Source organism: Strongylocentrotus purpuratus, unplaced genomic scaffold (genome assembly GCF_000002235.5).
Source record: "Strongylocentrotus purpuratus isolate Spur 01 unplaced genomic scaffold, Spur_5.0 spur5_scaffold_11, whole genome shotgun sequence".
Classification (NCBI taxonomy): domain Eukaryota; kingdom Metazoa; phylum Echinodermata; class Echinoidea; order Camarodonta; family Strongylocentrotidae; genus Strongylocentrotus; species Strongylocentrotus purpuratus.
Window position 1 is genome coordinate 5,371,814 of NW_022145596.1, and position 18,134 is coordinate 5,389,947.

General features: G+C 34.5%; 1 protein-coding gene across 1 annotated transcript; it reads right to left on the minus strand.

The window, feature by feature from the left end:
• Nucleotides 1-3,403: 3,403 nt before the first annotated feature.
• On the minus strand, nt 3,404-16,137 carry LOC115918488. The gene is made up of 6 exons (XM_030980455.1): nt 15,649-16,137; nt 9,529-9,659; nt 7,692-7,798; nt 5,844-5,919; nt 4,747-4,881; nt 3,404-3,789 (listed from the first exon to the last, which is right to left on the minus strand). The coding sequence occupies exons 1-6, from the start codon at nt 15,963-15,965 to the stop codon at nt 3,611-3,613; spliced, it is 945 nt and encodes a 314-aa protein (XP_030836315.1). The 5' UTR covers nt 15,966-16,137; the 3' UTR covers nt 3,404-3,610.
• Nucleotides 16,138-18,134: the final 1,997 nt, after the last annotated feature.

Sequence of the window (18,134 nt, forward strand, 5' to 3'; positions counted from 1 at the left end):
GGCGCTTCGTAAATGTTAAATGTTTTTCACTGCACTTCCCTTTAAAGGGGGGAATGTAGTTTGAAATTGAAATGATATCAAGATGATTTAGGTTGTGTCATCACGTGTGTAACGTACATGTCTGTTCAAATGCATGAGATCATATGATAACACTTGTGCTGCAAGTAAGCAACTCATATTTGTATGTGTCATAAGAGAAGATCTATCATGAATTTGACTGCTGCAATTTGCTCAAAAGGGCAGGAAAAAAAAACATGAAACTTATTATTTATACTCAGATAAAATGGTATTAGCACTTCTCAACATAAAGAGGCATGTTTTTGAATGATATACATACAAGTAATATTCTATATGAATTCTTCCACATGGTAGATGCAAAATTTATCTCAAATGCTTTTCTTTGAATTGAAAGGAAGGTGCTACATGTAGACTTGTGGTGCTGGCATGGGTATATACCCAACTTTAGCAAAGGTTAAGCAAACTTTAGGGGCTTATTCATTTACAAATATGTTTTATTATGTTTATACTTTTTTTTATACATTTATAGTTTTGATAAAATTATACCTATGTCTTTTGTTAATGTTTTGGTATAAAAAAAGGTATTCTAGAGTGACATAGTACCAGTGTTGTGTGATGCAAGTTGCATGTATTACAACTCAAATTACTCTAATGTAAACTTGTACTCTAGAAACGTTCAAAGACAAGCAATAATAAAAATGTGCCTACAAAAAAAAGAAATTCAATAGTACACAGATGCCTTGTTTTCAAATTGAAGGCAATATTTTATATATGTTTTTAACACTTTTCTATCCAACAGTGTGAGTCAACACATTTTGCATTTGAATATGAGCATGTGAAATCACAGACCTGAAGAGTTATATAAATGTATTAGACACTAGATTTCTGATGCTGAATATTCAAGACAACATCCACACTGGGATAAGATTGAAAATGTAGAAATTGAGGTTCCTATTTATCAAAAATTATGGTTGCAACACTTTTAGAGATGGGAGTATTATTTTTCACGTACATGTACATAGCCAAATGACGAGTCAAGTGTTCCTCTTTGAAGTACATTTTATTGGAATAAAAATGTTTATAGTGATATCAAGGTTATACGGGGCACTTATTTAGCAGATCCATGTATGTACGACTTCATTTTGTGAGGACTGTCTCTGTAAATTGTAACAAAAATATGTATATACTTGCCTCATGCCATGTTATTTAACAATATGAGTAATATAATCCTCTTATTCATGTGTAAAAATTGAAATGTTATATCCAGAGACTTTGTAATCATATATTACCCTTTTTCAAAACTTCCTTACATGTATCTTTTTATAAATTAAACTACATTGGAGTAAGGACCAAATAAATGAAATGATTTGTATACAATACATGTATATATGAAAAATGCAATATAAGGTATTGAACAAGATGGGAATGTTTTACCTTATCTCATAATCCACTGTTTATTATGTAGCATACTCATCATGTATAGTGCAGATAATGATTGTAGTTATGAATGCTGTAAATAGTATAAGCACACATATACAGCAGGCTGTGTAGATTATCGACAAATATAGATTTTGCAGATTGCATTTTTTTTTCACATGTAGACTTTAATAGTATGAAAGGGAGCACTATTTAGATATGACAACAAGTGTAACTGGCTAATGGAAGTAAAATATAGATAGCAGTAGGGACAAAATATGGTGAATTTTAAGTTGAACAAAAAGGTGAAAATAGAATGAAACCTTTAAAGAAAGAGTGGTCAAGTAAGTATACTATACATGTACGTCCAACCGTTAAATAGTATGATAATGTTATTACTACCCAGGAGGAGATGCAGTATATGTTAAGTTGATAATGTACATTCATGCTGAAGGGATTATTGTGTACATGCAACTATGAAGAAATATTAAAGGGGCATTACCAAAGTCGCCAACATGGAAGGTGATTCTTAACCCCCTTGTGACCAATTTACTTTTTTTTCCACACTAAACTATAAGACAACCCCAAATCTGAAATTGCTATCTTAAACTTGCCATTATAACTTTCAATAAATTCCAAATAATGATAGTTTAAAACAAATTACAGTACTTTATAACAAAAGAATTTTGATAAAAACAGTACTTGGTGTATACAGGGTGTCCCAGAAAGGCTCAGTTTGCAATAAGTGTTCAGCTACATAGTAACAATACCTGCTCAGTCATGGTGTTATAAATTTAGGTTTTTCCCGAAACCAAGAACTATTGATGTTTTATCATAACTGAATGTGACATATTTGTAAAACTTAGATCTTTAATTTCATGATATGCGAGTGATTTGGTGAACGGTATCTGAAAGAGAAAAATCACATTTCCGACATCTCACTCATACGTGAAATATGAAAGGAGAATTTAAGCTTTACAAATATGTGTCCGTTATTGCATTAAAGATTTCTGGGACGCACTGTAGCACATGCATGTAACAATATTGTCAAAATAAAAACTACTATTGAAAATCAAGTATTCTATATTCATGGTTTTATTTTTATACAGTATATTAACACAATTCAGATGGAAGAAAAACTTATGGGGTATTAAAAGGCCGAGAGGGAAGTGACAATGGAAAATTCATATAGGAGGATACGGAAAAGAAATACAACCATGCCACAAGGGATGATAAACTATTAAGCGTACACGTGACCAGGCATTTATTTTGCCTAACGCGTAATTTGGGTAATGACCGGTCCTTACAACATCTATTTGCGCTTATTTTAAACAATGGGTTATGTAAATGAGAATTTAAACCTCCTTTGTGAATTCGGACCTTTGAATTTGAGATGAGGGCGATTGATCAAATAACAAGGATCCACGTCATAATTTTATAAAACAAATAATACACATCATTTTGTTCGGGCATTAGTATAATTACCCACAGTACCTTTGAAAAAGTCTAACACGCCCTCGGCTATCGCCTGCGTACATATTTGGCTGCCGCAACAAATGCAACCTACTGGTAGGCATAAACTAACCCACATTATCAACATTTTTCTTTCAAGAATGTCATGGAATTAATTAATCTGCTTTCAAAACATGAACAAGAAACGTGACGTCACAAGTGGGTCAATCACTATGCTTCGCCCAGCCATCGTTAGGATGTTGCAAAACATACAAATGGCATACCAGTAATAGGCAATTTTTAAGTTATTCAAGAACTTGTTCTTGCACGTGTAAACTCTGTACGTGCACTTCTTGACGTCATGCCAGGATCGAAGTGTTCTCGATGATATAAGCTTTCCTTGGACATGTATAATTTGCACATTTTTGTGACGTTTCTTCGCACAGCTACTTTAACCAATTGTCTACACAGCAGAAAAACACCTACAAATGGTCAATTGTTGCACCAACATCATAAATATATTACAACATACATTTCTTCTATACTATTTATATATTTCTGCAAGTTGCAGTCACAGGAAAATATACAAGTACTCTTTAAATTCTCAACTTGCACATGAAACCTACAAAGTGCTATTGCCAATGAGAGTGCTCTACTTTTAACATTGCAAATGCACCTGATTAAGCTTGAAAGTATTGAATATTTTTGCACAAGCCATACATAATCACGGAACAAACTGTGGATGTATAACATAGTCTGTTCGACAATGCTTAGGGTTGACCCTGACATAGTTGGGGACCTCTAGATTACTGTAGTCGGTGATGTGATAGTGAGGTCCACTCATGGGAACCGATTTAGGCTTGGTGTTCAGGGTCTGCATCAAACGATCAACAGACTTGGCTTCTGTGTGTGCAACCAGATGAAAGGAGGAAATAAAGTTAATATGATATTACATAAATTACAATATTCTTTTGCTGAGATTATACCATATGGTCATGGGGAGGGGGGGGGAGAAAGATTGCATCAGTGACCTTGGGCACTCAATTCTGTTCCATGCAACTGATCCCAATTTTATTTATTCATAATAAAAATATGATATAGATATATATAAATAGACATTTAAACAAACATAATATATCAAAGGGGGGGGGGGGGCAACTGATAAAACACAGTTTTTCCATGATCAAATCAAACAAATATTCTTGGGAGTGGCCTCTTCAGCAACTCATATTTAAGGAACAATAATCTACACCCATTTGCAAAAGTTCAAGATCACTTGAAAGTGTCTGCCCATGCATGGTTAAAAAAATCCTGGTACAAAAGGCAGTCAGAGCATGGTCAGAGTGACCCTTCATCAAAAGGCTACACCATAAATATCAAATTAGATTAGTAGTGTATTGGTGATCTTAGACTTTAAGCAATTGAGATTGAGTTTATTTTTTTATGAAAGTAAAGAAATGAGAGAAACAGAATGGCAAAAGTTATATTTGAAATCTCAAACTGACAATTTAGTCAGTCGATTGTAGTCACAACTCTCCCATTTGTTGTGTAAAACATACTTTGAATAATTTCTGTTCTCCTAACAAATAGTAGAGTTTTCTGCCACTTAAAGGGCAAGTCCACTCCAAAAATGACTTGCATCCATAGAAGCAGACAAACCAATCAAAAACAGTTTGAGCGAAATCGGATAACTAATACGAAAGTTATGAAAATCACAATAAAAATTGGCAACTCACTCATGAGTCTGTGACGTCATTGCTTTAGCCTTTAACTTCACAAAGAAACACTACTGATATGGCCAAATTCATAACTCTCTAATTGATCAAACTGACACCAATCTGCTTCTCAATTTTTTCTTACCCCCTGCTCCGGCTGCCTTGAGGAACCGATGTGATGAAGCTTTGTTTGGGATGGGTTCTCTGTGGTCTCCTCGATGACTGATCTGAAGACCCCGCACGCTCGCACGCTCTAACATGTTACGCACTGCCTTGCGATCTAAATAAGATACAAATCATAAAATTGCATACCTGAGCGATAAATTTAAATAATTATTTAAAGATGGGATTTAACTTGTCATTTTTCTAATTAAGAGTATAATCCTTACGTTAATGTTGAATGCAATGTGTCAAAAAGAGGTAAAAGTTGAATAACCTCGGTCTATAAACTTTTAGCAAATCGGATATTGCAGGTGTCAAAAAGAAAAGAAAGGAAATGAGGGCATTTGATATAACATGTAATGTTCCCAAGCTCAAAAAAAAAAAGTATATAGAGTGTGCCATCCTCTTCTTTTCTGAAACAATGGATGACAACTTGTACATTTTTAAAATAAATGTAGATTAAAGAGTTCAAGTTGAATCACCAATGTTTGTCCATTTCCTCTAATACTTTCTTAGTTTCTTACACCTCATTTGTTGATCCCCATCTGAATACAGACTGAGATTTTAATTATTTCAATTCATGGCATCGCATAATTAGACCAAACTTCCTACAATTCTAAGAAATAGCACTCTTCTTCATTGCATCAAAATTAAAATCTTAAAACATACATCTTCTCTTCTAAATGTACTTATATGACTTGTACATGTATAAAGACATCTCAATGTGACTGCTTCGAAAACAAAATATACTTTCTACTAAAGAATTGACCTGTTTTGCCACTATCGAAAGACCCCTTAAAATATATTTCTTCCCTCGGTAATATAATATGATTTACAAAACTATACCTATTTTATGTTTCTCCCCAAATTCTGTGATTTTTAAAGCTGTATGGTACTCTTTGTTTTTGGCACTCATAAATAATAAATATTATTATCAAAGACTTAAGTCAGCTACAAATAAAGTCAGTCATTATCATTTAACAAACTGTTGCTAATCATATAATGTAACATAATGTCCTAAATGTGAATATAATCTACATTAGTTGAAACATTTTATTATTACTGTGTTTGTCTTCTTACCTCTCTCATTGGCTAATTTCATCCAGGCTTCAGCTGCTTGTGCAGACCAAGGATCATTGATAACTCTCCTCGTACTCTGAGAGAAAAAAGAAAATAAATAGTTTTATTCTATCCAGTATTAAATGCTTGTGATTTACTAAGCAACAAGTAAAATATTTATTATTACAAACACTTTCAATGATATGTTATTTCCTGATTGATGGATCAAAGCAAAAATTAACCTATTCTAATCCAAAATACTACTAACATTTTTTTTTATCAAAGTTGGCTTTGAGAAATGTCACCACCACAAACTTTAAAGATACATGTACAGTGTACATTGCACCAAAAATGTGATGCATTGCAGTCCTTTAGACTGTTGATTTACATTTACACATACAAATTCTCAGGAAGAAAATGTCCATCAAAATATATACTGGTATGTGAGATCAAATTTATAGCTCTGGAAAACAACAACAACAAAAATCCATGACTGAAGAAATCCAAACTAGCTCTCTAGAATACCTCAATGGAACTCTGCAGAAAGAAAATATACTTCTAACTGAAATTACTTGAAAATGAATCTTACCTGTGTATCTGGTAAATATCCATTATGATATTTTGCTAAAGATCCATTACCATCACACATCTTTCAGAAGAATATAACCCTTTCTGACAAATGTCCACCAAATGTGACCATCTTGTTAATGCCTACATTTATACAACTGATACCATTCCCAAAAGCTATATTTGAGAGCTGTGCTTAGCAACATTGATTAAGAGCAAACTCTAGGGCTATTTACTGCCACACGCTAACTCTGGGCAAACAAGCCGTACAATAAGGCCTGAAGAGAAAGTATATTGATTGACCATTCAAAATGATATCTTTTTACACCTTAGAAGCAAGCTATTGTCTGATTCTATTCTCCAGCCTAAGGGTATGGTCCGTTTGAAAGGAAAGGCCTTTTTTGAGTTGATAACATCTTCAGAACTCTTCTCCTAATTAACCTGACACAAACAATTATCAGTTTTGGCACCAATTCAATTTTCTGTCACCAGTTGAGAATTCTACTTACTAATTGAAATAGTAGTTAGTAAGGTATACATGTAGAGTAAAATACTTGTTGTAATAAAATTAATACTGTTTTCCAATCTGTCCTTAATGTTATTAAATACTAACAAGCCTCTTGGTATACTTTGACTACCAAATGAACATTTGTATACCCAATACTTAAATAAAAAGATGAACACACACTCCAAAATAAAGAAATACCCCCCCCCCCCCAAAAAAAAAAAAAAATCACTTAAAAATATCAGAAACTAAGATTTGTATTATTGTTTTAAGTGAATTTTATGACATAGCCAACAAGAATTCTGTATTTGGAAAAATCCAATTGTCTTGATTTCCAAGCTGGTAACTCAATGACTGTCCAAGAGAAACTCAACTCTGATATTACACATGTAAAGTTGGCTTTAATAGAAGCAGAAAAATTAAGAGTCAAATCAGTGAGAGGCTTTAGCAAATCCAATAAAAAATAAGAAAGTTATGGAGCTGCAATGAATAAAAACATTTAAACAATCATCAACAAACTATTAAGTAAATCAAAATTTATGATTTTTCTTTGTGGAGCTAATGGGAGAGGACCTTACAAGATATCTTACATCATTGTCAATTTGTGTTTTAATTACAACTAAATTCATATTCATAACTTTTTCTAATTTGGAACTGATTTGTTCAAACTGTCACTGATCTGTCTTTTTCATTTTCTGCTTTTACGAAAACCATCCAAATACCAGGGTGGACTCGACTTCCCTTATAAATGAGTCTGAAGAAGAATTACTGGTTCATATTCACATCTTTTAACTTACCGAGTCAGTGTGGTAGGTTAGTACATTGGCTGTGCGTGGTCTAGGCATGTACTTGTGTCTGAGATGGGATCTATCTCTCTGCTCTGCTGGGGAACATAGTGAATCCACTGTGAAAATGAAGGAAGAATTAAAATAAGTTTGTTCCAAGACTGTAATTGAAGACATTACATTACCATACCTGCCAACATTTGAAAATAAGAATTAGGAATTCCTAGCAGAGGTCGACTGGACTACTGAACATATCTGAAGTCCAAAAACAAAATGCAAAATTATGAGGATGTTTTGTTCCAATAATATTGAAATTTCTCTTCTTTTATTGCTGGTAGGAGTAAGAAGAGTCAATTTAAGGAATAGAGCTGAAAATCCCCAAAAGTCAATGAAAAATAAAGTGTCTTCTAAAAATATTGGAATATTTCTTATTCTAACACTGATGGTAGTACGGCTTAACTTTAGAATACCCCACCAATGGGGCTAATGTACATTTAACGTTGAAGACCTAGGGTTAGGTTTTATATATATAGTCTTGAAATTTAGCTTCATTGGTGAAGTATTTGGTACCCTACAAGCATTTGGTCAATTTTAGCTGTGGGGTATTTTAAAGTTGTTCCGGTAGTACTTGTAAGGGCAAATACCTTCCCAAAGTCAAAGTTTGCCTTTTCCTTGGAGATGTTAGCATAGCAAAAACTTATGAGCTACTATATGGCACCACGCAGCATCTCGCTGATGTCGTAGAAAAAAAAATGTCTCTTCAACTCCTCAACCTTGGCACTACAAGCTAGTAGCTGCTATGCATGTACAATGTATAGGACGTGCCCTGCATGGTACAGATTCCTTCATACTGGCCTTCCTCAGAATAGACTACTTTCGTAATGCATTCAAAGGAGCAGATTTTCAATTCCCTCACCATCAATAGTGACAAGATATTTGGTTCAGATGTTTCAAACAGTTGACTATTTCCTTTCTTAAGCAACCCTTGGCATGCAGAAGGTGTTGCTTGGTCGGAAAAAGCTCTTATAAGTATTCAGAAGAATGTGAAATACCTATAAAGATGCTCACAAGAATCACCTGGGTGAGATGCAGCTGCACAACAACATCTATTCTACACACTATAGGTGAATGGGTACTCAAATAAAAAAAATTGAACAGATTGTTCCCCTTTGTATACAGGTGTACATACATTATGTTGTAATTTTGTGTAATGTATTCAAACTTATGCATACATGCAAGTCTTTGTGAAGTGCATGTAACAAATAATTTAATTCACCTGTTATGAATAATTCTATTTCAATACTCATAATGCACATTGCATGTATTATGTGTTGTTAGGTAGGGCAAGCCATATATATATCCTACCTAGAAGTCAACACACATTTCTAGAAGCCCCCCTCCAATGTACTTCTTTTTTTGTTTAAAGGAGAAGTCCAAGTCTAACTTGATATAAAGCTGGTTTTGATAGAAGCAGAAATGAGAAAAACAGATCTGTGGAAAATTCAGCAGAATCCGATAAAAAATGAGGAAGTTATGATTTTTTGGAAGCGTTAACCGATTAAAATTAAATACATTTTCAAAAATTCTTTAACTTTTTTTTTATCAGATCTTGCTCAAAATTTCATCCATCTGTTTATTTCATGTTTCTACTTTCATTAAAACCAACTAGATATCAGGGTCTTCTTCCTTGTTTAACACAGTTACATGTAACCTTGATAGACATCTTCTCTAGTAGTAGTTGAATCAGGATTTTGAAAATGCTGGACTGTTCATAGTAAAAAGAAATGCGTCAAGTGTGCCCCCAACTCCCTCCCCTTTTTAACTGATTGTGTTTCATTTCTAAACTTACCTTGATAAACTTCTTCTTGAATAGTTGTATCAGGATTCTGAAAGCCATGAACCGTTCCTAGTTCTTTTCCCATCGCTGAATGGGCATCATGGTAACCAGGTACCGTCTTAAGATTACAGGTCAGGAACACACTGAAAAAAGGAGAAAAAGGGTTTTAAATAATGATGATACTTCTGTATGTATATACATACATGTATAACCCTCACAGTTACAAGCACTTCATGAATAGAAAGATTCCCTTAGCTTTGAACCCGGACCATAAAGGAGAGTTTCATATTTGCTGCTTTATGCCCAAACCAGACTGCTATAAAAGAATTAAGAATTTTTTCATGAAGGTTAATGTCTTTCCAAGAACTCTTACATCCCCTGAAAGTTAAAATTTAACACAAAGTTTGTAGTTCAAAGTTTTTACAGAAGAGCATAGGTTGTTTCTACAAAAATATATATATATATATTTAAATTGAGTTATACATTTTGATAGATCTATAATTCATGAATTACATGTAAGATGCCAGCTGAAGGAAATTGATACCAACAACTTTTTTTTCTAAAAAAAAATCTTTATTACTTTTGGAATGCTTTTTATAAGCTTACATTGTAATATAACGGATATAATGCAGCACTTTTTAAAATAAAATTAGAAATGAATTCCTAGACTGGTAGGGTCCATGGTTAGACTCTGTCATAATATTTAGTAAATAAAACACATACCCATACAAAACGCAACTATTTTACAACAAATCGAGAACCATTTTTAATTGCAACAAGCTGTGTGACAAAGAGCAAGCAGTTATCCGGATATACATGTACATATGAACGAGGTGACCTTGGTATGTATCCATTATTGTGGTTTCAAAAGAAAATCTATATCAGAACATGTATGTATCTTCCATGCATCAATGACACAACGATCAATTGTTTGATATTAAACCACATACATGTACAGAATGTACATGCATGGGTCGTTAGGGACAACACTGGTTGCTAGGCAGTCTTTGAGAGATGGTTTTTCCAATCTCAAGCTAACCTTGTAAACAAGACAACCCTGAATATGTGCAGTACCTGTATGTACAATGTAGCTACAGTGTACATGGACGCCTAATTGCCTTCATGCTATAAATTATGCAACAGTACTGGTAGACCTACAGTATAGAGAACAGGGGAGAGGGCCGTGGTAATTTACCTGATAAGTTGCTGAAATTTAAACCAATTTAAAACACAAACACACAAAATTTTGTTACATTTTCGGACAGAAAGAGTATAAAAAGGTGTTTGAATTCAGAAGTTTGCTGATAACAATTAACCTTGCATTACAGTATGTTTTTAAAGAATGCTCGACTCAATTGATTCATTTGCTGATAACAATCATGCGAATACACTGTACATTGTATATCCCATCTCCATACAAAGATTACATGCAGGATGAATAGGATGAAAGGAAAACAAAAATGCTGAAATATTCAGTCATTTGTTGATAACAATAAACTAATTTTCTGACACCCCTTCAGTCAATTTTCCTAGCAATGCCTATATGGACAGGTACATGTACTTTTACAAGATAAGCATCATATTACTGTAATGAAAGAGATGAATAATGGATGAATATGTATACACTGCCATTCAGGCTCAATTGGACACAGGCGATTGGTTTTTCACACTTACCAACTGCATAATGAACTTCCTATTTTAGTAAAAAGTACAATGACATAACACCATCTGATTGGAAACGGATGTTAGAGGTTACAGGTACATGTAAAGCGTAAAAATGCTTCAGACAAGAAGATGTATATTTAGATACTGCTACAGACCACAGTTAATGTGAGATAAATATACCAAGGAGCATGGGTTGCGTTTATCTAGGAAATTTTTGGCTAGAATCAGGTTTCTCAAACGTCTTTCAGGCAAATTTAGAAGTAGATAAACGCAAAGCCTTTTTCAAACGTCTTTAGATATGGGCATATCAAAAGACGCAAAAAGGTGCGTTTTGTATGTGACATACAGCCAGAATCACGTTTCTGAGAGGTCGATAAACGCAAAGCTGTTTTGAACGTCACATACAAATAGGACCACACAGGTGTTGTGTACAAGCATGTGTGTGAATTTGACCTCCGAGAAACTGTCTGCTTCCCGGGTCAAAACAGCTGGGCAGACACAAGGCCTTTATTTTGAATCGTGAAGAGTAGATAAACGCGACATCCCGCAAATCACGATCGTATAGTGGGGTATGATAGTGGGGTTCGATAGTGGGGTACGATATGTACATATCTAGTGGCAAGCCTAGATAAACGCGCTCTTAGACATTTATTCCTACCTTGGATATACCATGAACTGCATCACAACCTTGAACATGAACTCATATAGCAAGGTCATAAAGAGTTTGTTGTAACAAAGCCCGTCTTTCTCTCCAAAACTCCATCTACATGTACATCTTGTATTAGAGCTAAATTCATGGATTCTTCTTTCTTTTATGGTGCTGTTAGCAAACTTGAAACATTTCTGCAGCACCTACCAGTATACAGAACCTTGATGTATTATAATGAATGTCTTCAATGCTCCACCCATGCGCCTCTTAAAAGTTAGAGCCACATTCATGGATGCTTCTTCCCCAAAGAATGGACACAAATGCATTCAGTATCAAAAGTTCTTTTTAATAGAAAGAATGCAGACAATACACCTGTAGTTTGTTCATATTTGAATACAATGAATAGACCAGATAACGAACATTTCAAATTTCATGCATACTTTTTCAACAAAGGTTGTTCTTGACAACTTGACTGTCTGCAAGACATAGCAACAAATAATGTATGCAGACTGGATTCCAAATAATGTCCTTCACAACAGGTTTATTGTCACCAAGTCCCCTCCCAAGATTCAAGAGGAAGAAGCAGCTCTAGGAAAAACGATGAGATTTTGGTACCAAATATATATTTTAATTCTAATGAGGTTTCCTAGTAGTGTACAGGGACAGTAAAATAAAATGATGATATATGAAAAATGGTGTTTGGGCTGTGTACTGTAAATGGGCCTACATGTAATATGATAATATCACTTCTTCTTTGTGACCCTCCTTCTCTTTACTTTCTATTGATCTCACAGTGAAGCAAGAGATTGTTAAAATGAGCTTTTCAAGATCTTTTATGCTATTCCAGCCTTACTACCCCCTAGCGTGTAATCAATAATTTCCTCCCCTCAAGGCATGCCTCTCCTTGGATGCTGTCTTACATACATAAGGTAATCTTGATACACCCTGCTCGGTAAACTTGTTGATGAAAAATAAGTACAGTACTGCATCACAACAACATTGATTTCATCTTTTAAAAAGGAAAGTCATGGCTTGATATTAAGACAGAAATGGACTGGTTTACTTATGACAAGTATAGGGAAACTTCTGTGGAATGTGTCCTGTACAAAATATGTATTTTGTTCAATTTATTTCATTAAAAAAAACAATATATATCTTGACTTGACCACTTAATAGAATTACATGAACACATACAGTATCAGAAAGAACCATTAAATGGTCATTTTGAAAGTAATTGAAGTAATAAATTATGGATATATATATATACCAAATGTCATAATAGACATATTGCATAGAATCGCTCATAAACATATCGTCCCTATTTTCACGAAGTGACGGTAATGAGGAAAATTGCATACCATTTGTGTGACGATTTTCCTCACTACCGTCACTTCGTGAAAATAGGGACGATATATGTATTGACATCTTTAACAAAAGCTACTCTTGGTGATCTGGAAGCATTAAAGGGGAAGTCCACCCTGAAATTAAGTTAGTTTTAATAGGAGTAGAAAAATGAGAGAAACAAGTCAGTGAAAGTTTGAGCAAATTCCGATTAAAAATAAGGAAGTTAGGATTTTTGAAGTTGTGATCAATCAAACACAAATTGGCAACTCTATGACGTATCATGCGAGCTCAACTTCCATTTGCTCAGTACTAAAAAAATCTAAAATTTTCATTTTCCCTCAAGAAAAATTTCAACCATACATGCACCCTAAATATCATAATTGCAAATATGTTTCTATACTCCCCCTGCAAGGAACAAATATATATTCCGTCATCAATAACGAAGAAAACATGATTTTATGGAATATTATGCACAAAGCAAATGAAGGAGAGCTCGTATAATAAGTCACAGAGTTGCCAATTTGTATTTGATTGATTACAACTTCAATAATTCATAACTTTCTTATTTTCATTCAGAATTTGCTCAAACTTTCACTCACCTGATTTTCTTATTATTCTGCCTCTATCGAAACAAACTTATTTTGGGGGTGGACTTTCCCTTTAATACCAGAGGCTTGCCAAATACTACAGTGCCTCAGTCACACTGCCAAACCAACTCTACACTGACTCCAAACAGGCAGCCATTTGGGGTAATGACAGTTTCTGTTCGGTCTGGTGTTGGTCTTATTAGTGTGACTAAGGTATGACTAAGGTATTAAGCAAGAACTATTAAATGAAAGTTGATTCCAATCAATCAACACAAATAGTATCATAAAGAAGGGGAGAATTGAACGTCTGCATCACGAAGGTTTCTCGCCCTCTAGGATGAACAGTCCATACATTTGTATCAATTGTTAACAGCTCTTTTGAAGACAGCTTCGAAATTGAGTTGCATTCACCAAAGGCTTACATGTCGTGTAGGAAAGCTTATAACTCAATGCCTTGTCACACAATGAATGAAGGACAGTTTATTATTTAGTGAAAATTTCTATAGAACTAAGCCCCTCTCCATTGAGCAATAATTCATGTGGGCCTAAAGCCTTGTAATTAATTACTAAAGTGTACATGTATGTGCAGTTGCGCACATACTACTGTATCATTTACTATGATCATACACTTACAGGTGTAGGCCTTCATGAAATGTCCACTAATAGAAACATAAAGTCCATTATTGTTTTTATTACTGATCATTAATTTGATTAGAGGGCAAGTCCAAGCAACAATGAACGTATTTTGTTCAGTTTTATCAACCATCGTTTTTTTAGGGATACACGTTTCTGACGTTACTCTGTAAATATCAACCAGTTAGAGATATAAAAATAGGTGTATCTTTGAATAAAACAACTTTGTACAATTGTAGTTTAAAGGTCACTCATCATGATTAATCACATTATTGTTACTAATAATAAATAGATTCTTGGCATAAAAAGTCTGATAATGAACAATGAAATCCATTAAAAATCCAAGTCAAGATTGTAGTTGTAAAATGCAATACACATACAGTGTACTTGTACATGCACATAATTTTTAAGCAGGAGTGGGAGTCAACTTATTTTTAGGAGTTGTATTACATTGCAGCCCTTGAACTTGAATCTATTCAAAATTGTTGAGGAATCCATGTACTCAATAGTATTTTTTGAATAACTTTTGAGTACCCCAAACAAAGTAAAAGTGAAAATGTGAAATACCAGTTAACCCCCCCCCCCCACAAAAAAAAAAACCCCTTCATGTAGAGTATGCACGTGTGATACAACCAAAATAACGACAGTGATAATATCTTACTCTAAACATACATTTGTAAATGTCTTAGTACAATGTAGAAGAACGTTTGCAGTGGTTTCAATTCCCTCAATCATAGAAATACAGTCACCTATTGGGCTATAGAGTTACGATAATTACAAGAATTTATAATTATAGATGAGGATATCACACAAACCCGCACTGATCTCACTTCAATTTTTTTTTGGAGGCACCCAACTTTCAGTCACAATGAAAATCAATAAATCTAGCTGTATATGTTTAAGTAACTAGTAATACAGAATATCAACAAATATTAAAGGCCTACTTGCAGCTACAGAGTACAAATGGTATAGTAGGAGTCAAAATAGTCTGATGCTAGAAACTCCAAAGTGTTATAGAATTATCACAGATGACATTTGTATTTTACTATTTCAACTTGACACAATAACAATGACATTTGAATGGTAATAATATACATCAAATATGTCATATACATATACACATATATCTATCATGACATTAGTTTATATCAATATTTCAAAAATGTTAATAATGTTATCTAATCTTGCAAAGAAACACTTACAGATAACCTTAAATTTGAAGTTTGAACTGCACTTGAGTGATAATTTACTTACTTTTTAGGATGGGGTTTATTTCTTCTGAGAGAGGACGTGGGTCTCATTTCTGCCAACTTTTCTTCAGTCACATTCTCTTTCCTGTAAAAACTGTGTCCGTATGTTGTGGGCTTCTTGTTTGGTGTTTTATTCCAGTCAATTTTATCTTCAGTCCAGGCATTCATCGCCTCGGCTTTGATCGCCTGGAACTCCGGCGCGTCCAGAGCCGTACCGCCCGAAGTTCTGTACCGGTAGCCCGTCATGGTTGGGTCGGCCGATTTGGACCGGTATCGCGACACAGGGTTCCTAAAACCCGGTAGAATGTGTCCAGTTGCCATTTTTAGAACCTGGTTTCAAACCCGATATTTAGACAGAAAACTACGCAATTTTTTCACTTCGGAAATAAATCAGACGACTTCACATATTCAAGGAAAACAGTCAAATTACATTTTCTTGCGCGCATTGCGTGCACCTGTACGAAGTCCCTAATACCAAGCTATACGGAGTGGTATTATTGTATACAGGTGGAGCGAAGTAGCGTAGCGGGCTCTAGGCAACAAGCCTCTTATGGCCTTTGTTATGATAAAGAGGGCTCTAACCCCAGGCTTTGTATACAATGGAATAACTTGCCTTTCTGCCTGCGTTTTGGCTTCTCGCAGATTTTATTGACTCTTCTTCACCCCGCGTGCCTTTTCCCATTTCTTCCCCTTTTCTCCCTTTTCTTTCGTACTTTGCTGATATCTTGACAATTACTATTTCTGTATTTCCTTACTTGAGAGCTTGTTATAGTTCTTTTCTTTCTTCCTTAGTTTATCCCCTTCGTTATCCGTCTATTTCCTTTATATCTCTCAAGTACCTCTTATGGTATTATGGCATAGTTTGAATTCCTTAAATTGCAAAGGCATTATACTTCATTTATCATGAGCAAGACCAATGGTTTTTGATGATATTAATAGCTGCGTCTCGATTAATTGCGTCAATGTTTGTTGTTTTTTTCTTCAAAATTTCTACAAAATAATGATGGGGACAAAATTCCTAAGCAGCTCCTGGGAAAATCTTATCACCAAAAAATCCATAATTTTAGGAGGGTGGTTGTGCGAGATTGAATTCAGAGCTTTGAAAAAAAAGTTGGGTATCCTGATATGAAAGCAGAATCCTGAAAGTAAGTGTGTAGTGCAGTGGTGGATCTATATCTATGATCCTCTAGCTCTAGCAGGAAGGGGGGGGGGGTGCGTTTTTATAGTCCCAAATTTCGCCAGAAGCAAACAAGACAAGAATTTTGATATTTTCGGATGCATGAGGAGTGGTTGGTGTTTGGGCTGAAATCGCTGCTCGTGTAGGCCTATAGAATTTATGGGGCACGCTTTGGTAAGCAGTATAATGTACCGTGCAGGTTGATGTTTTTGTCTTCAAATATTAGATTGGGTTGCGAGGCCTACGTGCCCCCCGTTTCCCATGATTTTCTACAAAGGACAGGTTTGAGAAAATTTCTCATGCCACCTTTTCTCACATTTTCAGTGATTCTTTTTCGGTGACCTTAGCTACAACTTACAAGAATCATCATAATTACTTCATTTTTAGAAGAGATGAATTTATCTATGTGCCTCCATTTTCTAAATTAAATCAACTATGGCTCTAATTAAAATCTCTTCTTTATTTATTTCGTTTTATTTAAACAGGGTAGCCCCATCATTAGTTAAAATACTTCTCTTCTCTTCCCCCCCCCTCTCTTCCTCTTCCTCTTCCTCTTCCTCTCTTTATCTCTCTCATTCTCTATCTCTCTTTGTTCGCCCTCTTAATACCCTCTCTCCCCATCTCTCTGGAATAATGGCACATTAACACGAACCATAGCAAGTTATAATTCATTTTAACAAAGTTAATTTATTTACACGTTTTCAGTACAAAATTATAAGCTGCATTTGATGGTTGAATTGTATATGCCGAATAATCAATATATTTAATTAAATCTATAAATCATAGATATGAATCAATTAATGCAAGGGATTTTATCTAGTGCCTTGCGAATTATTTCTTTCACCTGTTATCAGTGGTTATGAATAGTTGTATTTCAGTAGTCAGATTTTGGTACTCTATAGTGTGACGTTATACTGGCCTAGTTGTCAAGATTGCTGGCTCCCAACAATTTTGTGTTAAGCAATGGGTGTGTCGATGACATAAACCCCTAACACTTAATTTACCCTGATCATGCTGCCCGTTGCTTGGATGATTTCACGGTGAACCTCATGCACATGCTCTGTTGTTAAGAACTAGTAACCTGCACAACAAACGAACATGACGTTAACTTCGGTACTCTATAGGCCATTTTTAAAATGTAATCGTATTCAATGCATGTATTTTTATTAAGTGCCTAGCTCTTCACGAATGATTTAATTCAAGTGTTATAACAGTTACAGAAAATTGTATTTCAAAAGTCAGAAGTGGCTATTTTAGTAATGTAATCGAATTTAATGCTCAAATCTTGGTTAAAGGAGAACTAACCCCAAAAA

What these genes read in the sequence shown, in the direction of transcription:
- LOC115918488 (XM_030980455.1), bottom strand. Translation starts at nt 15,965, where the DNA reads ATGGCAACTGGACACATTCTACCGGGTTTTAGGAACCCTGTGTCGCGA. An exon ending in TCAAGAAGAAGTTTATCAAG is followed by an intron (nt 7,799 to 9,528) that starts GTAAGTTTAGAA and finishes TCATTTTCACAG; the next exon opens with TGGATTCACTATGTTCCCCA. An exon ending in CAAGGCAGCCGGAGCAGGGG is followed by an intron (nt 3,790 to 4,746) that starts GTAAGAAAAAAT and finishes TTGCACACACAG; the next exon opens with AAGCCAAGTCTGTTGATCGT.